The sequence below is a fragment of the Zychaea mexicana genome, assembly GCF_025766255.1.
Source record: "Zychaea mexicana strain RSA 1403 chromosome Unknown BDB00scaffold_169, whole genome shotgun sequence".
Lineage (NCBI taxonomy): Eukaryota > Fungi > Mucoromycota > Mucoromycetes > Mucorales > Lichtheimiaceae > Zychaea > Zychaea mexicana.
The window spans coordinates 40,289-59,759 of NW_026516832.1; the positions used below are offsets into that span (position 1 = coordinate 40,289).

At 43.4% G+C, this 19,471-nt stretch overlaps 7 protein-coding genes across 7 annotated transcripts; 6 read left to right on the top strand and 1 right to left on the bottom strand.

Moving 5' to 3' along the window:
- Positions 1–665: 665 nt before the first annotated feature.
- BDB00DRAFT_933986 (cytochrome P450) lies at positions 666–2,551 on the top strand (the record flags this gene model as incomplete). Its single annotated transcript, XM_053129138.1, has 10 exons — positions 666–747; positions 829–953; positions 1,038–1,194; positions 1,280–1,467; positions 1,558–1,605; positions 1,693–1,779; positions 1,851–1,967; positions 2,059–2,131; positions 2,209–2,358; positions 2,433–2,551. The coding sequence occupies 10 exons, from the start codon at positions 666–668 to the stop codon at positions 2,549–2,551; spliced, it is 1,146 nt and encodes a 381-aa protein (XP_052973028.1).
- Positions 2,552–3,758: 1,207 nt separating this feature from the next.
- BDB00DRAFT_858557 (D-isomer specific 2-hydroxyacid dehydrogenase) lies at positions 3,759–5,578 on the top strand. The gene is made up of 8 exons (XM_053125871.1): positions 3,759–3,844; positions 3,960–4,142; positions 4,218–4,264; positions 4,374–4,479; positions 4,554–4,632; positions 4,704–4,859; positions 4,941–5,188; positions 5,266–5,578. Exons 2-8 carry the CDS (start codon positions 3,960–3,962, stop codon positions 5,464–5,466), a joined length of 1,020 nt encoding a protein of 339 aa, XP_052973029.1. The 5' UTR covers positions 3,759–3,844; the 3' UTR covers positions 5,467–5,578.
- A 101-nt stretch (positions 5,579–5,679) lies between these two features.
- On the top strand, positions 5,680–7,386 carry BDB00DRAFT_858560 (A1 cistron-splicing factor). Its single transcript, XM_053125872.1, has 7 exons — positions 5,680–5,970; positions 6,041–6,107; positions 6,193–6,280; positions 6,358–6,708; positions 6,797–6,955; positions 7,056–7,144; positions 7,203–7,386. Exons 1-7 carry the CDS (start codon positions 5,804–5,806, stop codon positions 7,356–7,358), a joined length of 1,077 nt encoding a protein of 358 aa, XP_052973030.1. The 5' UTR covers positions 5,680–5,803; the 3' UTR covers positions 7,359–7,386.
- A 303-nt stretch (positions 7,387–7,689) lies between these two features.
- On the top strand, positions 7,690–9,283 carry BDB00DRAFT_858568 (D-isomer specific 2-hydroxyacid dehydrogenase). The gene is made up of 7 exons (XM_053125873.1): positions 7,690–8,013; positions 8,079–8,125; positions 8,200–8,305; positions 8,392–8,470; positions 8,540–8,695; positions 8,760–9,007; positions 9,067–9,283. The coding sequence occupies exons 1-7, from the start codon at positions 7,828–7,830 to the stop codon at positions 9,250–9,252; spliced, it is 1,008 nt and encodes a 335-aa protein (XP_052973031.1). The 5' UTR covers positions 7,690–7,827; the 3' UTR covers positions 9,253–9,283.
- A 326-nt stretch (positions 9,284–9,609) lies between these two features.
- Positions 9,610–10,691, bottom strand: BDB00DRAFT_858573 (kinase-like domain-containing protein). Its single transcript, XM_053125874.1, has 3 exons — positions 10,449–10,691; positions 10,187–10,380; positions 9,610–10,071 (listed from the first exon to the last, which is right to left on the bottom strand). Exons 1-3 carry the CDS (start codon positions 10,631–10,633, stop codon positions 9,647–9,649), a joined length of 804 nt encoding a protein of 267 aa, XP_052973032.1. The 5' UTR covers positions 10,634–10,691; the 3' UTR covers positions 9,610–9,646.
- Positions 10,692–14,855: 4,164 nt separating this feature from the next.
- BDB00DRAFT_858583 (UcrQ family protein) lies at positions 14,856–15,582 on the top strand. Its single transcript, XM_053125875.1, has 4 exons — positions 14,856–14,964; positions 15,047–15,093; positions 15,186–15,216; positions 15,293–15,582. The coding sequence occupies exons 2-4, from the start codon at positions 15,059–15,061 to the stop codon at positions 15,503–15,505; spliced, it is 279 nt and encodes a 92-aa protein (XP_052973033.1). The 5' UTR covers positions 14,856–14,964; positions 15,047–15,058; the 3' UTR covers positions 15,506–15,582.
- A 1,285-nt stretch (positions 15,583–16,867) lies between these two features.
- BDB00DRAFT_858589 (triose-phosphate transporter family-domain-containing protein) lies at positions 16,868–18,804 on the top strand. The gene is made up of 5 exons (XM_053125876.1): positions 16,868–17,328; positions 17,573–17,591; positions 17,673–18,144; positions 18,224–18,338; positions 18,417–18,804. The coding sequence occupies exons 1-5, from the start codon at positions 17,048–17,050 to the stop codon at positions 18,547–18,549; spliced, it is 1,020 nt and encodes a 339-aa protein (XP_052973034.1). The 5' UTR covers positions 16,868–17,047; the 3' UTR covers positions 18,550–18,804.
- The last annotated feature ends 667 nt before the right edge of the window (positions 18,805–19,471 follow it).

Sequence of the window (19,471 nt, forward strand, 5' to 3'; positions counted from 1 at the left end):
TCCAAATGTACTTCTTTGATACTTATGACGCGTATTGATGCAAGAAAAACATAATGCGGCGATGGTTTATCAGAGACAGTGATATGTATGAGCCTTATGCTTGGAAGAAGCCTCATTTTTGATAACAAAAGTAAACGTGCTAACCCAAGGTCCGTCTGCATCATTTCTTAGCTGTTTGCTCGAGTTAATCAGCCTCATACGAAACGAAGACTAACAGTTGGGGTCCAACTATTTTCACCGCGGATGTTTATTTGACTCATCTTACCTGAACGTATTTGATCTAAATTCTGGAGTTTTGTTCCATTCCTCAGAAAAAAATGAATGCTTTGACTGACGGTTGGAATCGCCACGTTGTCCCACATATACCGGATAATGCTCGCCATCTTATCGAAAAAACCAAGTTTCGATCTCTATCACTTTTGCGATATTGGGTGCTTACCACGGCTATGAAAAAGTATGCCGTCCGCCAAAAAACTTGAGGCACATCTCTCACGTTCCCTTCTTGGGTTATTTGGCAGGCTTCCTCAAGGGTATGCCCATCAGTGAAGTATCCTCTCCCAGTCGCGCTGAAGTCTAAGCAAGGAATATATTGTGTAAATATTCTATTCTTGCCTGTAAATAGTAACCAATGCCCTATACTAAGTATATCTTCTTAACAATCATCAATGCAACAGCGCTTTGACCAAAATGGCTGGTGTGTTCATATCACTAGACCCGAAGCTGCTAAAAAGTTTTTGTTGAAAACGGGTAACTAATTTTCTCTATTAACTTTATAAAAGTCTACCTCTCTATCTGTGATTCACTAATGAATATGGCCTTCAAATTCAGAACTTTTTCGCAAGAAGGATCTCAAGCGTCTTCAACATGAACGAAAAGGTACTTTGATATCCAAACTTGCTCTTGGACCCAATGTGCTCTTTTTGAACGGAAAAGAATGGAAGCATCACCGCATGGTATGGTAAAGACGTGTAACAGCCACATTGATTTAGCAGAATTACTAGTGCGACACAAAGACTCAGCGCGCTATTATATGTTAGATTGCAAATCCTGCGTTCCATCGTTCGATGCCTATCGAATTATTCGGACATCTTGTGGAAAGGCTTTTCAAGGTTATGGACGCTTCTCCCGATCCGGTTGATTTTCACGATATGATGGAGCGCTGGACCCTTGAAGCTATCGGATTAGCGGGATTCGGTAAGTGTTGAAAAATAAACGAGCGACAGAGGTTTGCTGCAGCGCGTATGTTACTTATAAACAAGATGGGGCGTTGCATATGCAGGTTTCGAATTTAACTCTCTTGAAGACAAGGATAACGAATGGGTTACACTTTACAATGATTCTATCAATGGTACAAGAGATCCAATGTTCGCACTCTTCCGTAAGCTTGACACTTGGTTTCGGCTCCTGTTTCCAAAGAGGAAGAGGCTACACGGCGAGATGGACAAGTTTCTGAACATGATGCATGGTGTTATTGAGCATAAGCGCTCCGTCTTGCGGGAAAACAAAACATCTAATATCAAGGACAGCGAGAAAGATTTGTTGACATTGATGCTCTAGGCTGGAAAGGAGATTGAAAAAGCCGCTTTGACTGATGAGGAGCTACGGGTGCGTCTATATAAGTGATGTATTAGCTACTATCAAATCTGAATCCAAGAAGCTAATGTCTCTGCTTTCCAATTTTAATACTGTTAGAGTAATCTTTGCATTTTCTTTGTGGCAGGACATGACACTACCGCCAATGCTTTATCATTCGCAGCTTATTATCTAGCCATTCATAAGGTATTTATAATCGAGAAGAAGATTTATGCTATTTGTTATGGTGGAATAATATTAACGATGATTTCCTCCAGGATATACAACAAAAAGCAAGAGAGGAAGCAATCCGTGTTTTGGGTGATGAGCCAAAAGATATACTTTCTGATGCTGACCAGCTGCACGAGATGCCGTACATCAACATGATAATCAAGGTTTGAAATGTTGATGTTACAGACGGCTGATAAAGGCAAGAGCTATGGTTATCTATAATGCTTATTTCGATTGACAACTTTTATTATTTAGGAAGTTCTGCGTATGGATGGTCCAGCGGCAACTGTAGTGATCCGTGAAGCGACAGAGGATACTGACTTATCGGGTGTCTTTATTTTCAAAAGGATCGCTCATCACATTAGATATATTTGAGCTACACCATAATCCCACTGTATGGGATAGTCCAGATGAATTTAATCCTGAGGAGGTTTGCACCAGGTGGCGAAGCGGAACATAATGGAATGAGCTGGTTACCCTTCTCTATCGGAGCACGGCAGTGCATTGGTATGAACTTTAGCCTAGCCGAGCAGCGTTTCTTACTGCCTATGCTGTGTGAGTGATTAATTCTATTTTAGTGTCTAAGAGTTATCCACATTCCCCAGAATTACTAACATTTCTTTATGTAGTACGAAAGTACGAATGGTCGTTGTCAGAAAACTCGGCCCACAAGAACAAACTTCTTGACAAAGGTTTCGATGTTATCAGCCCCAATGTGCTTGAGATCAACTTTCAAAAGCGATATTAGATGAAGGAAAGATATTAAGGAGATATGGGTGACACCATCGTCATCAACCTAACAGAATCTGCTTGTCTATTTACCAATATTGAAGCGTCCGTAATAAAAAAGCTTTTAACCTTAAGCACTGGTTTATTTCAGCGCCTTTTGATATACTATGTAATAGGTATAAAATATCTATAAACTGACAGCTTACAATTAGCAGTTGTTACTAGGCACAAATTCTCATACTTACTAACAGCAACATGATACACACAAACACATGTATGAACGAAGCGTAGTATGTATACATGTTCAATAACAAGTTTGCGAAATCCAAAAGTTACGTGCCAAACGGAAACAGCCACATGATTTCTGAGCTTGAGACGCTTTCTGAGGCTATGTTGCAGTTTTTCAAGTTTTTTTCGCAATATGTAACAAGAGGCACTCCGTTGAACTTCTGAAGAATAGCAGAAGATCCCAAGCAATATAGAGGCAAATATTTAAATATTCGGATTACCAAACACAGGTAAATGTAACAGACGCTTCCAAATGCTTTCTGTCGAGCAAAAGTACACCTTGTCAGCGATATTTCCAACCACTGTAAAAAGTTTTACCAACAGTTAGAGAAGGTAAGACATGTAGTTGAGAAGGTCGGGATTTAGGCTTGGGGCCTGAGAGCTTTGGCGTACGTGTAGCTTTATATAGGAAATATTTAAACGCAGTAGCGTCCGAGATACCGAGCTTCTTTTTATGTGTACTGTAACGAGGGTCATACAGTTCATATGAGAAAACATATATATATTTAATATGCTTACAAATATTCGAAAAAATATTCGTATTTCGTGTGAATATTATTTTCCAATGTGCAGACTTATTCCCCCTTGGTAAACCATCAAAGCCTACGTAGATGATGATATATCCGCTCGTCAGATTGATGATCGTAACCAATACATTTGTTGCTGATGATAGTTTATCCTTTACAGGTCCAATGAGTGTAAATTCGTCAGACGCTACAAGCTAGAACTTTGTTTTTCAAAACAATAGTGAGCTGTTAGTATGTATAGCCCATGCAGATATCCACACGATTAATAGCAACTGCATATGCATTGACGGGATTGTCTGCATATGCACGGCTGCTGCTGCTACATTTCAAGTTTAAAATTGCTATTGCTGGTCTTTTCGGCTGATAAACCGACCACTCCAATCTGCATATAAAAAGGAACTCTTTCCACCCCTCAGCCTCATTCTTCTTGTTTTTCGCTTTTCACTTTTTTTCCCCCCTTGAATGTGAGTGTTGCCTGCTAGCTTATATCTGTATATGTACGCGTGCGAATGTATTTTATATATTCTATGATGAGGAAAAAATCGATCAATCTCAATATAAAAGTGCGTTATATCGTACGTCTAATCTGGTTCTTTTTGAAAAAAAAAAAAGATGATGCCACAGGGACTCATCGTCGGTCAACTTATTTGTGCTGACCAAGAAAAGTTCGATGGGTTAATGGAACGTCTCGATATTCAAATAGCGACATCTAAAACTCGCACACAACTGTTCGCCGATTTTGCGGAGAAGTACAAGAACGTGAAAGCAGTGTATCTGTCAATCTTTTGTGCAAAGGTAAGATACTGGAATGGAAAAGAAAAAGCATGGCTATTGGTGATGGATTTTAAGGAAAAGAGGCTGCATTTACAGAATTTTGGACCTTTCGATAAAGAGTTTATTGAACAGCTGCCAAAAAGGTACGTGGGCGCTCATGTAAAAAATGCATGCAGTATGGGCTTCCCAATGCATATGCATCCTGAAGTCATAGTGTCAAAACAATTATTTAACTGATTTGCACTTTTACAGCGCTAAATATATATGTTACGCAATGGCAGGATACGACTTGCTGGATGTCGCTGCATGTACGGCAAGGAATATTTATGTGTCCCATGTGGAAAATATGGTGGATGCGGTAAGGTCAAACGCCAACAATGTATATGTATGCAAGCAGGCGCAAATGCATCTAAAGCCTTATATTTTTCAAAGCCATCTGCAGATATAGCTGTTTACCTTATTTTAGCATCTCTTAGAAATGCTACGCAATACATCCACAACGTACGAGAAGGTATATTCAATAAGAGTTGTTCTTTTATTTCGATTTCAATTGACAGTTTTGGGGATGTCACGTTTTGTTAGGACGATGGAAGCATGGTGTTCCGTTAGGAAACGACCCAGAAGGAAAGACACTGGGGATTTTAGGCATGGGTGGTATTGGTAAAGCTCTTGCTAAACGTATGCGAGCATTTGACATGAATATACAGTATAACAACAGAAGGCGACTTGATCCAGAAGGTAAATGGGAATTTTGACGAAATTCACGGCTGCATTCAGCTACTGAATAAATGGACGTGTATGGTTTGGCATTTGGCTTAGTTGAAGCGAAATACGATGCAACATACGTCACCTTTGATAATCTTCTGCGCACATCCGATGTTATCTTTGTAAGCGTGCCGTTGAATGATTCAACGTACCACTTGCTGGATGCGCCTCAGTTCGCCAAGATGAAATCCGGTGTGATTATCATCAACACAGCGCGTGGCCCTATCATCAGCGAGGACGCATTGGTAGCTGCTTTGGAGACAGGAAAAGTAGCTGCCGCAGGGTTGGACGTATTTGAAAAGGTTTGGCTTTGTATATACATGCTTAAAGACGTGGCTGACATGGTGGGCTGATGCGTATTTGCTGTGCTATTATATAGGAGCCCGACATCCATCCAGGCTTATTAGCACATCCACGATCCACTCTCCTGCCGCACATTGCGTCAAGTACGAAGGAATCACTGTATAACATGGATCTAGCGACTATGAAGAATATGGAGGCAGCGCTGGTTCGTGACACCCTTCTCACACCTATTCCTGAGCATAAACATATGTTTGAAACGAGTCAGAACCAGCCTTGAGCACAAGCATATGCTTCCGAAAAGACTGCTTGATTGTTACCAGACTCTACTTGCGCAGAAATAAAGCTCGCTGGGAAGGGTGTTTTTTGTATGTTGAGACTTTTTAAAGGAGCGTTGTATCTGTAGAATATGTTTTCTATGCGATAGCTCACTATCTTGGAGATATTCCTCACTATTGGCCATATTACCATTTATCACAGCCTTGGGTTGTCAAAAAATATTATAATTTGAGAGGCCGTGCATATTCTTTTCTTGCGAAACAGTAACCTCCTTTTGACATACCCTCAGACGATCTCAAATACTCAACAACACCAAATTCAAAAGTCTGTATGAAATAATGGATCAAGAGACAGCAAATGTTCTTTTTGAAAAAGGATCTTGTCTCCTTTTTCTGAATGCCCCACCCAATCTTGAGTTTGGCATTGACTACAACGCTTGGACAATCGGACCCTTATTTAAAGGAGTGAAAATGATCCCACCAGGACTCCACTTTGTATATTTTTCGTAAGTCAAACAACATTACAACCGATTTACAATCAGAAGGGCATACTAATATGTTTGGCTTGTGTATTAGCGCGACAAGCAAAGAGGGAGTACAGGGTATACGAACGGGCTTTTTCCATTATTTCGAGTCAAAGGAGGTAGGAGCAACGCGAGGATGGAATGCGTTGTACGCGTCGGAAGAAGAAAAATAAAGGGCATTGTCGTTAACAAAAGATACATCAGATCCTTGTCCGTGAATGGAACCCACAGACAGAAGACCTACGTGACGAAACCGAACTGGATCCAGATCAGGTGGAGCGGTATAAAATCAGTAAGTCTTTTTCTTTTTTCTTTTTGAGGGAAAAAGAGATACCATATCCATTGCACGATGTTAACCGCCATACAAAGACATACGCGATTTTGACCGGAATATGGGACCCTATCCTCTGGACCCACCAATATTCTACGACCGATGGAGAAAGCTGACAAATTACATAACCTCGGGTCTGGTACGTCGAGTGCTGCCCAACAACGGCAAGGTTTCACATCTTCCAAGCCAAACAATGCAAGAGGAGGATCCTTTGACCGTCAAAGACAAACGGTTGGGAAAGTCAGTTGAAAAGGAAGAAGGGATGGAGTTCACGCTTTTTGATGTGCGACAATCCTTTCCAGAAGGAGCTACAGGTGATGAGGTGACGCGATGGAGTCTTGATAAATCATGGCTGGCACGAGATTTGTTGAGACGCGTATACGGCAACAGTAAGTTTTCGGATTGACAAGTGTCTAGTCAAAACAAAAAATATGCATAGAACTGCAAGCTTATACGACTTTTTTTTTTTGCTGACAGGTCATAAGGTCATGCTTGGTGAAATACAACTCGCCTTTGTGTGCCTGTTGATGGCTCAAAACTTTTCTGGCTTCAACCAGTGGAAGCAGTTCGTGCATTTACTATGCAGCTGTCCGGATCTCATGGAGTCCGATCCCAACCTATTCATCGATTTCATCGGTAACTATATGCAAACCACCCTCTTCCACCCACACATTCGATAGCTATGATATTGACATGTCTTCTTCTCTCTCCCTCTCTCTCCCCGCTGCTATTATAGATGTTCTGCAAATACAGTTGGATGAATGCCCGGAAGACTTTTTCCGGGACATCCTCTCTGAAAATAACTTTGTCGCTCATATGTTGCAGGTAATTGTTTGACAAGACATCTTTACAACGCAAACTTGACGATGTTCCACCTTGATAGAACTTGGGACGAGACATTTTGCCACAGCAAGAAGGATTGAAAGCAAGGTTCGACAAACTACGACTATTTCTTTCCCATCGATTCAAATGGGATCTTCCAGAACTCGACGACGACGAGGATGACGAGGATGCACCCGTGGTGGTAGAAATGGATTAGAATGAGTGTGGTTTGGATAAATACAGGATGATTTAAGCCATCACATCTCGCTATGGGTCTGTTTATATTTGAAATAAAGTTTATAGATGTCTGACTACAGACGGATAAAAGATTATATAAGTTGGGTCAATGCTATCCTTAGTTGAGTCTTGTTATATTATGACACACAAGTCGACAGCCGCTCTAATAGAATGTCCTGCGACCGAGCTTGATGGACTCTTCTTAATCATATCATATATCACGTTTTGCGATTTACGTGGTGACCAGAAAATCGGTCTCTGCTACATTACTGATAATGCAGATTGCGGCATTTGGGCGAGTCGCACGCTCATCTACTCCGGGAAATTCACCGAAACGCGCGGTTACCCAAACAGTCACTCTTGCACAGATCCAACACGTATTTAAGAAGGCTCTCCGCCAGACCGGGCGTTGACCAACTTCTTCAGATAATATATCACATACAACTATTATGGGCAAATTTTCTGAATCTCCACGCGGCCTTATCGTCAGCGTCATCAACCATGCTACAAAAGAGCTTGACGAGCTATGTGAGAAGCAGGCTATCGCGTACAGCCAGTCGAAAACCAGAGACCAGTTTTTTGAGGACTGCAAGACTAAATATAGCAAAGTGGAAGTTGTCATGATCGGTAACTCGGTAAGTTCATGCTCGGCAAGTTTGGAAACACGAGAAGATTCCTGATTTAAGTTGATTTTGCATAGACTGTTGGTCCTTACGACAAGGAGTTTGTCGACAATCTTCCATCCGGGTAAAGAAAAGAACAAGATCATCGATATCGGTTGAACGTGGGAAAGACTGATTTTTATTTCTTCCATCCATTAGCGTAAAGCTTATCACTTATCATGCTGCGGGATACGACGGGTTAGATGTGGAAGCTTGCACCGCTCGAGGAATCCGCGTATCCAACACGCCCACGGCTGTTGATGCAGTAAGCACTTTGTTTGCATTCACACATAACCTTGTATTTTCATATCAAATCAGCTTACACATCACTTTCAAACAAATGATATCAAGGCGACGGCCGACGTTGCTTGCCTTTTGATTTTGAGTGCGTTCCGTAACTCCACTCAAGCAGAACGCAATTTGCGTGAAGGTAATAGGTCTTCTAGTGCATGTACACGTTGTATGAGAGGAGAACGACTCATAATTTTGCTGGTTGTAGGTCGCTGGAGACATGGCGTTACAATGGGCAACGACCCTGAAGGCAAGACATTGGGTATCTTGGGTCTCGGAGGCATTGGCAAGGCGGTAGCCAAGCGCATGGCCGGCTTTGACATGAAGATCCAATACCACAACAGAACGCGCCAGTCTCCTGAAGGTAAACAAGACCTTCTCTGTAATAGAGAGAGATAAGGACAAGACTAAATTTGCTTTCTGTATAGTCGAAAAGCAATACAACGCGACCTATGTCGATTTCGAGACGTTGTTGAGGACTTCTGATTGTATCTTTGTCAGTATTCCTCTCAACAAAGCGACGTACCACCTTTTGGACTCACCTCAATTCACAATGATGAAGGACGGCGTGGTTATCGTCAACACCGCGCGTGGCAAGGTGATTAACGAGTCAGCATTGGTCAACGCGTTAGAGAATGGCAAGGTTTCGGCAGTCGGTCTTGATGTTTTTGAAGGAGTAAGTGTGTTAGAAGAGCGGTAAAAGTTGGAAAAAAAAAAGCTAAAACCTTGTTTCAGGAACCGAAAGTGATTCATCCAGGACTGCTCGCACACCCACGCTCGGTGCTGTTGCCGCACATTGGCACGTATAGCCAAGAGACGATGTACAAGATGGATGTCGTCTGTCTGCAGAACTTTGAAGCTGCTTTGACTTCCAATACCCTGGTCAACCCCATTCCCGAACACAAGCATCTGTTCCAGTAGAAGCAGTTGATATCAGTCATTGTATCTCGGTAGAAGAATATATATATCGTCAGCGAGTTATATTTATTATACAGATCTATTGATGAGGATTGGGTTGGTGTGTGTGGAGAGGAAAAGATGCTATGGATGTGCGTGCGTGAAGAAAAAAAAGAGAAATAGAAATGGATTATACATGCAAAAGACGCGATATACAACAATAGAACAGAGATTATACCAAGAAGCAAGAACGAGAAACAGAAAAAAAAAGATGTATGAGTAGTAGTGATAGTGATAGTGATAGTAGTAGTAGTAGTAGTAGTAGTAGTAGTAGTGGTAGTAGAGATGAACGAGTGGAATGTTGTTGTTGTTGTTGGTACAAAAAAAGGAAAGGCTCCTTTTCTTCTTATTTAGATGGTTAGCGAGCGAGTGCCCTTTGAGGGCGGTTGGTGTGGAGGTGAGCCAGCTCTTGATAGGGTCGTTTGGGTGGTGGAAAGGGTCCTTCAACCAAAAGAAGCATCATACCGGTCAGGACCCGTTTCAGGCCATTTTCCTCGTCCCGGTGGCGCTGTTTCTTGTCTGCTTGCACTACCTCCGGAACAACGGCCGCTTCGGAGACGCCATGCTGAGTTGCAGCATGTGTGGATGATGATGCTGGTGGCGTGGTGGTTGTGGTTGTTGTGGTTGTGACAACGGGCGGGGATTGTGGCATGCTGTTATTATCGACGGATGACGACGGGACCGTCACCTTGTATGATCTCAGCCATGGATGGAAGAGCACCAGATCCAGGGATGCGCGCGTCGTGTCTGGTGCAAGCATGCGGCGCAGCAAGTCCTTTGCGTCTATTTAGAACAGTCAAATTAAAACAAGTTAGAGTTCATCAGAGGCTTGTGTTTCGTATGTAACCACCGGGGGCTATATTGGATCCCGAGCATGGACATGGCAAAAGCTTTATACCTTCAGACAAAGACGATGGGATGCCAAAGTCAGCACTTTGCATCTTCTTGAACAGTTTCCGGTCGGTGGAAGCAACGAAGGGGTACTTTCCAACGAGCATGCGGTAAAGCGAGACGCCGAGTACCCACACATCTGCCAGACCATGGTTGTACGTGCCATGGGTCGACAGCTCGGGCGGAATGTACTGTGAGTTTCTGTTAATTGAACAACACAAGCAACGTTAGCTTACTGGGTGGTACGATGTCCTTGCTAAAGTACGTACCCGGTGAACTTGTGATACTCGGGCTGGCCGTTGATATAGAGACGAATGGACTGGACGTTGTCCTGAGCATTGAATATGATATCCATTTCTCTGGGGATGAGGTCTTTGTTCTCCATCTGGAAGCTGTATGCGACTTGAACCATCTTGACAAACTTGCGACGGCATTTTGTCTCGTCGCCTACCATGGCTGGTCGGAACTGTGGCTCACGTCTTTGAGAAGACGGCGTTGTTGTTGTTGTTGTTGTGTTCGGGGGCAGTACAGGAGGTGGATGGTAAGAGACGGCAGAGGACGAGGTTGTTGAAGTGGATGAATCCGTCTCGTTGCTGCTTGTGGATATGCGTTTTTCGTCATTACTGTTATTACTGTGGTTGTTGTTGTTGTTGCTGTCATTAAATACAAGAGACTGCGGTCTAGCGCGAGATTGAGACGAGTCGGTCATGATGGTGTCGCTTTCTTCAAGAATGGTGTAGAGCAATCGGGCGGTGCGGTCGTCAATCGATCCAGTCGACTGTCGAAGGTGTCGGCGCTATATAAGACAAAGGAATAGCGGAAAAGAGAGAAAACGGTGGGATCAATAACATGGTTCCTGATATTGCACAGTTTTTGTGAGACCCGCATGATCATGGGCTTTTATGGATGTGGCGGTCCCGGAATAGTATGTAGCTTTGGGGGGAGGGGGTGTAGTAGTAGGTGAGAGGTACTACGTGCGGATTGTACAAAGAAGGGGTGGGGGGGGGCGCTTGGGGGAGTGTGTTTTCACAAGAGCCATTGAGAACTGATACGCGCACGAATACAATCACAAATAAAGCTGCAAAGGTAAACGTGGAGTAAAAGCACTGACCCAGAAAAGGGATTTGCCCGCCCTTGCTGTCTCTCACTCTCTCTTTAGCTTGCAGTGACGCGCACATCGTCACTGCACTTCTTTCACCGGGCCCACCTTCTTTGTCTTTTTGTAATTGCAATCAATAGAAAAGGGCTCATTCGGAACTGGCTTACCTGAGACGTCGGAGCCGATTCCGTCTGCGGTGCGATACGTTTAGCACGCGTGAAACGACCGCCACCGTTGGATTCTGAGGACCGGCCATTCCCGTTGCTGCTACTGTTGCTACTGTTGCTACTGTTGTTGTTTGCATCATGAACCGCCCCCAAGATGGGTGGCAGCGGTGGGCGATCGGGTGAGAGACCAGGAAAGTTCTGCGTCTGTGATGATGAGAAAGTCTTCCGCACACGTTTCCACCACGACTTGACCCGTCGCACTTGCGAGCCGCTGTTGGTGTGATTGCTGCTGCTGCTGCTGCTGCTGCTATCGTCGTCTGTGCTCTGTTGATGTCGTTGCTGTGCCTGCACTTGTTGTGGCTGTGGTGGATGTGATCCGAGCGAAAATCGCGGCATCGTCGGATGCCATTTATACGTGTTCTGCAACGCTCACTCGAAAACACAAGGCACACACACGTAAAGAAAACGCAGCAGAAAAAAAGAAAAAAAAAAGCAAAGAGAGAGAGAGAGAAAGAGAAAGAGAGAGAGAAAGGGCGAAAAAGAGCGTGGACAAGAGAGAAAATAAACAAGGTTTTTCTTTTTTGTGGCCGCTTTTTTTCCTTTCTTCTTTTTTTTTTTTTTGCAACGTTTCTCCATATCGCTTTCGTTTATATTTACGCACTCGAGCCTGCTTTACAAATCCGGCAATCGCCCACTCATTTGCTCATTGCGTGTTTCCTCGGCAACGGGGCTCGTTTCCCGTAACCTCCGAATATACAACCCTAGACCGTGAACCACTCTCTTCTTCTCCCGAAGAGAGTTAGAGAGAGGCCCTGGGGTGTGTGATGTCTTCATTTCACAAGACACATTTTCTTCTTCGTGCTTTCCCCATTCGCACACATTAAAGTCCAAGACGGACAAGGCCTTTGTCCACATTGCACTGTTGCTCTTATTTTGGAGCATGTAAACAAGCATGGTTGCACAAACGCGAGGCATTCATTTATTTCGTTTGGTGGCTGGCCTTGTTGCTTTCCCGCCTGTTCATCGTTCAGGAGTACGACGGTCAATGGTACTCAAAAAAAATTAATCAACATCAAACGGTGGCAAAAGGCGCGGTGATATCTGCCACGTTTCTTTTAGCCCTTGCAAATCACTTTATTTTTTTTTCTTGTCACCAAGGAGTCTGACCGGTTAGACCTGGTTTTTGGCAACGATCAACAGTTGTGTTAGTAGCTTCTCTATGGCCAAAACCAGCATCCACCCTAAATTGGGGCTTTGAGTGGGGAGGGGTGCTATTAGCCCGTAAAATTGCCTCCTTAAGTGCCTTGGGCTAATGCTGCTAATACTAGTAGCAACTGCTACTTGCTATGCTATCTAGAATTCTCAAACGAAGCTCACATAGATCTCTTGCTTGTTATTCCTTCAGCATCTTATCGCCTAGATGCACCACGCATTTAGTGTGTTCTTGGTATTTGCAATTGAATTTCGCTCGCATGAATGCAAACATTATAATGGAAGAACAGTTCTGTTTACATATAGTGCGCACATGTGTGTATGTATACATATCCAATAAACATGTAATATTCAACAAGGGAGGAGGTTGGAAGATCGGCACCAAAAATTGTGTCACCATACCACGTTCCGCGTATAGGCTCAAATTGCAAAACGCCTTGTGTAATCGTGGCGGCAATAGCGCATACTCTCTCTAGAGGGTCGGAATAACTATTATACCCATCGATCGTTACAGTCAACCCTGCTGAAAGCTGTCTTTTTTGCGTTTTCGAGGGGAGGGGAGGGGGGTGTCAGCGCCCGGCTATCAGTAAAGCCTTTTTGTGTGTATGACAGGACATAGTGGGGACATCTCTAGTGAGGTCACACGATTCAAATCATCATGCTATGATGCCAAAAGCTTACAGCCAACTCTTTCAACGCAATTGGTAGTATCATATATACCAAACCATTGCATTTATGATGGGCACGTGGTGCTGAATAGTAAGTATATATTTATCTACATATCACAGGTGAAGGCATGCATTCGTCCTCTAGTTTAGTAATATCTCTACCGACTACCGACTATCTGATGAGCCGCGGCTTCCAAGGCACGATGGACAGCGTTGTAGAGTAGAGAATTCTCTTTTAACTTTTTGCCATGGCTAAAACATTGACATATTAGGAAAGCTGGCGTTTGTGTAGACATTCGTTTTCTTCGGCAGAGGTAATGGGCAGATTGATAAATGGACAACGAGGGGGTAATGTCTGTATATCTCAAGTACACTGAGGCTAGCAGCATACTGCTCTTTGATGCTATTCAGCTGAGAAGCGATCCATGTTTCCGGAATAACAATGCCGATGCTGAGGTAATAAAATAAACAATGTTGTAAGTCAGCAACATTTGGTGGAATGCTTCTTCTAAATACGATAACAACAATGTCTCTGTGCAAATCATGCCACTTGTATTCTCATGTCACCCCTGATTATGGATAGATGATCTCTTTACTTGTTGACTCTCACGATGCGAAGCTCACAGGCAGTAGATTGTATTTGAGAAAACAGCAACTGCCGCATCCCCGTCGGTATTTATCTAATGGAGTAGCGGATAGCTCGGGCAACGTAGTAGTAGTCACTATTCATGATTGCTACTTGGACACAAAGACAACCCTGTGGTAGCACTTGGATCTTTTCTGGGATAGGGTCACCACTTTTATTAAAAAAGTTTTACACACGTGAAATCACTTGGCACCGAGGTGACCAGCAGTACCCCCTTTGTTTTCATGCATACTTTGATTTGGAGCGGCCAGTCGAAATCGATTCCGAACGCAAGATGCCGAGGTTATACGAAATAAAAAAAGCGACAGTTCCTTTGAAGGGGGGGCTCCGTGTGTGATCTTCGGGACCGATATTGCGTTGGATAGAAGAATAACATGCGATGTGAGAGAAAGACTTTAGTGTAATGCTACCAGACGCTCACTAATACAGCTAGATAGTGGTTTCCTGTTTGATGTGAAAGTATAAGGGTCACACTACAAGGCAAGAATCTTCTTTCATAACGCATCAAAGTTTTCAGGAGAAGCTGGCCTATCGGCAAAGCTTTTGCTTTTCACCGCGCTGGATGGGAGGATCTCCTAATAACCAGAGCGAGGAAGAATAGAACTAGCCTAGCTTTGGAATGCTGATGTAGATATATCAGCCCTGGTCGTCTACTAACTTATTAATCCGTATCTATTTAAACGTAGATAATTAGTTCTGAATGTACTTTTAGAGTCTTTCATCAAACATAAGGAAGCAGAGATTAATAAGAGCCGTTTGGAAAAAAAGTTGCCCGAGTAAATGGTGTTATTATGCATAGAGGCATAGAGCAGGTTGGCCTGGTAACGAGAGACGCCAGACTTTTTTTGATTTTGTGACGTCAGTTTTTGAAAATTAGGCCCCCTACCTCTTGCCCCGAAAAACATTCACGTTGCGACAAGAATCCCTTTCTTTGCGTTCTTTGGACAACCCCCAACTCTCTTTTTTTTTTTTCCACGAAAAACCATAATCAAGGTGTGTGCATGATTCGATTCGCAAATTCAGCAGCTGTTGGAAAAACCGTAACGTGTTGTTTGCTAATGACGTGATTTGATAGATTATATAAACAATGGGTGGCGCTGGCGGAAAGACATACATGGGCTGGTACGTGTTTTTTTTCCTTGTAATAGGCAACTGTTGCATTTTGTTTTCAACGATAGAATCAAAGTCTAATTTTTAGCTGAAAAATTATATAGGTGGGGTAACATGGGTAGCCCTACTCAACGAGTACGTTAATAATATACGAAAACGTAGAGAAAAGGCAGTTTGGCTTATGACTACGAACTTTTTTTCTTGAAATTAGGGCGTCGTGACCTACCTTCTCTCGCCATTTGAACAGAAGCCCTTCGCAGGTGCTCTTCACAACGCCATTTTCAACACTGCTCGCCGTACTGCTTCGCAGGTCCCTTACGTCGGTGTTGCTTTCGGTATCGGTTACTTTATCTACAGCAGTGCCAATGCCAAACACGCTTACCTTACTTCTAAGGCTGGTCACGCCGAAGCTGAAGACCATTAGATTTCGATACAGTATCATTGCCTCTCTTATTTGGGACGGGGGGGAAAATAAACGTTTCAGTTTGTAATCAAAAGCGATCTTTTCGGTATGCTTGAGTGGGACGGAATGGGAAGAAGAGCTATTGTTGACATCATAGAAGGGACTGGAAGTCAAGTCAGAAGCCTTGAATGTTTGGTAATGGGGACATGGTATATAAAGAGGCGATCATATAATTTGCAGTAGTTTCTATAGCAAGTGCTACTGTTGCGTTGAATAACCAAGTCGATATATATATATACCTTAAAGTGACTTATTCAAGGACACGGATGAACGGAATAGTGGGGAATGTTCCATACCATTTTAGTTACAGCAAGCTGAACAGTAGTAGAGTAATCGCTCTTGGCATCATGGGTGAAGACCATGGATCTGCTGTGTCTTGATAGGGATCATATGTCAAGAGGATCAAGGTGAGGGAGATGTCGACTCTCGACTATAATCTACCATTGTTTTGGATGATGCAGGCTAATAACTAAAACATGACTTATTACACGAAGGCAATTTTAATGGTATCACTAGTGAGAATGCTGCCACCGGGCGATAATCAATTTCTTTTTATGTTGTTGCGCGCTCTATTAATGAAATAATTAACCTTAAATCGTGATCGCCAGCTTTGGTCAAATCCGCGTGGGCAGCGCAAACAGCAATTCTGTATGATATCCCTCTCCAAACGAATGACAGAAATAAACGACGATGCTGAGTTAAAAAGTGCCTGGAAGCGGTTGCAGAATCTATATATTCATCCGGAGCTCAAACACGAATGCTACTACTGTGGATGCTCGCTCAACTTGGACAGCAACAGCCCTAGAAATGACAGTATTGGTCAGACAACTGACTAATGCGCCTTTCAAAAGGGGAGGGAGGCCATGGTTTTATTTGTTTTTATCTTTCTGTCATGGCAATGAGTGGCATATGTCGGTTTGTCTGAGCATCTTTTTTTCCATACAGACGACGACGATCTTTGTGGTCGACCTGAGCGGAGCTTTTAGGGGCATTTTAGATCGTGAATCGTGAGCGGGGAATAGCAAGCACGGTGGAAACAAATCCGACAATGGGCTTCATTTCATACGAGCTCTTTACTGCAGTGAGATGTCAAAGCATGGGATTGATGTGCCATCACTGTGTGAAGGATCCCAAAGCGTATTAGACTGCCCATACCAGTGCGATCATGCGAGGCAGAGTGAAGAGATGGGGGAGGGGAAGGGAGGGGTGGTAGATGCCAAATCGAGCAAGCATGGGCTGCGTCTAGAATGTGATTGGGTGACACAGTTTATAAGGCTTTCATTTGCAAACCCGGGCTTTTCAATATTCTTTCCTTACCCGAAGCTCTCTTTCTTTTTTTTTTCTGTTGCTTGGCTCTCTCTACTACTACTCTCTCTCTCTCTCTCCCTTCTTTGTTCTCGCTCTTTCCTCTCCTCTCCTCTCCAACTCTTTGTTTTCCGCATATATTCTACATTCCTTGCATCTTTTTTTTTTTTCTTATCCTAAACAGCGAGAGCAATAGCAATGTCGGCAGCAAATACTTCCATCGATAGCCGATATCTCTGGCTCGGCCTCTACTTTCTATTAAACCTGGGCCTGACGCTTTACAACAAGGCAATATTACTCGACTTCCGCTACCCTTGGAGTCTGACAGCAATTCATACCCTATGCGGCTCCATCGGCTGCTACATCTTGTACTTTTTCGGCTACTTTACTCCAGTTAAACTCGGGGAACATGAGAACATGGTGATGCTCATGTTTTCGGTCCTTTATACCATCAACATTGCCATTAGTAACGTCTCTCTGTAAGTAGCGGCTTTGTTTGTTTGCTGCCTAGTGATACCCAGCTCAGTAGGTTGCTACAGCAAACACACTGGCTTGGCTCTATGGGCTTAGCTCCTTTTTTCTTACCCTTTGGGTTGTATGTGCCTGGTGGGAGAGAAAGGGGAGAGGATGTACAAATATAGGGAGATGGGGTGGATGCTTTCCTCTGACAACGATGATAGCAGCAACTGAACTAACGGATCTATGCTCATGTATGTCTCTTAGAAACCTGGTGTCTGTTGCTGTACGTATATTACACATGACGACGAAATATATAAAAGAAGAAAAACAATCATCACATCATTCGACTAACTGGATTTGCTAGTTTCACCAAGTTGTTCGCGCCATGACCCCTGTGTTTACCGTCATGATTTCCATCGTGTTCTTGCAAAAGTCGTTCTCGCGCATGACATACTGGTCGCTACTTCCCGTCGTCGTGGGTGTTGGCTTTGCGACATTTGGCGAATACGGCTATACTGCAGTTGGATTCCTCCTCACCGTCCTTGGCACCATGCTTGCAGCTGTAAAGACGGTCGTGACAAACCGCATTCTTGTAGGCCGTCTCAAGCTCGATCCATTGGATCTGTTGCTGAGAATGTCGCCTCTCGCCTTTGTCCAATGCGTATTCTATGCTTACATCACCGGCGAGCTCGGTCGCGTCCAAGAGTTTTCTGCTTCGAACATGACAGTCGGACTTGCCACTGGTCTCATCTTTAACGGTATCATGGCATTTGGATTGAACATTGTCAGCTTTACTGCCAACAAAAAGACGGGTGCCCTTACAATGACGGTTGCAGGTTAGTGATACTCGGTCGAAAAAAGCGTGGTCGTTTGTACGGATGACATTGACGTCATGGTTCTTGTTGTGCATACTAGGCAATGTCAAACAGGTCCTTTCGATTATTCTGGCAGTCATCATCTTTAAGCTAAACATCAACGCGACTAACGCCTTTGGTATCATCCTGACGCTGCTCGGCGGCGCGTGGTATGGGTAAGTGATCCAATAACCACTATTATATATTGGTGTGTGCGATTCGGAACTAACGCATCCGTTTATCCCGCCTAACAGAAGAGTAGAGTTCTCTGAGCGAGCGAATCGTTCAGTACTTCCAACCGTATCATCGCCCCCATCATCTGATCAGCATACACTGTTACAAGACGTATCAGTTCATGAGAAGAAAAACGACGAGAACAGCCATTAGGTCGTTGATGTTGTTGTTGATGTGAAAACTCAAATCCTCCTTTCCCCATGTTAGCTCGACGATAGAACAACCTCTTACCCCTTCCTCTTTTTTTTCTTCTTTCCATCATTGACAAGCTCACAATCCCGCAAATATACACACTTACACACGCACACATCTCCGTCATTGTTATTATTATCTTGTTGTACTTTTTCTGTATAGCCCTATTTTGTTTTTTTCCGTCTCCAAAATAAAAAGAAACATTTTCAACCAAAATTTGCCTGCAAGCGCATAGTGGCGCGTTTCTATTTTTAAACCAATTTTGGTCGATCATCTGGCCCACACTAGCACCTATTTTTTCTTAGCGAATGTGGTAATCCGGAGGGCTTTTCCGTTCTCCAACTACTCCGCTAGACACACATCCTTTTGGTGACCTACTGTAATGCAAATCCATTGTATCTAGCGGTCTTTGTTACAATGGTCAGGTGGAAAAGATTACTCGGTGTGCGGGCTTAAAATAGAACACAATTACGTAAATAAACAACTTTTATGAGAATCTCCTCTGTTGAAACTGGATTTCCCTGCTGATTGTGTATTATGCACGCAGACAGCTTCACGTGTAAGGACGATTTCCAGGGCCTTGATGTAATTTTCAATATAACTGCAGGCTCACGCAATCAAAATCGCCATGACGCGCTTTGATGCTTTGGAGAGGACACCGCATTAAATGCATAATACTGTGCAGCACTCGCATCAGCCAAATTTAACATGTCTCTACTAGCTCTGTCATCGACCATTGTCTATTAACAGCTTTATCCGTATTAGCTGCAAATCTGCCATCCGGGAATCAAGAAAAACCAGCAGATGGCTACAGCACTACTTTATATTCTTCCAATTGATTCAGCTTTCGAGACTGCACTGTCTCATTATTTAATGCATATCA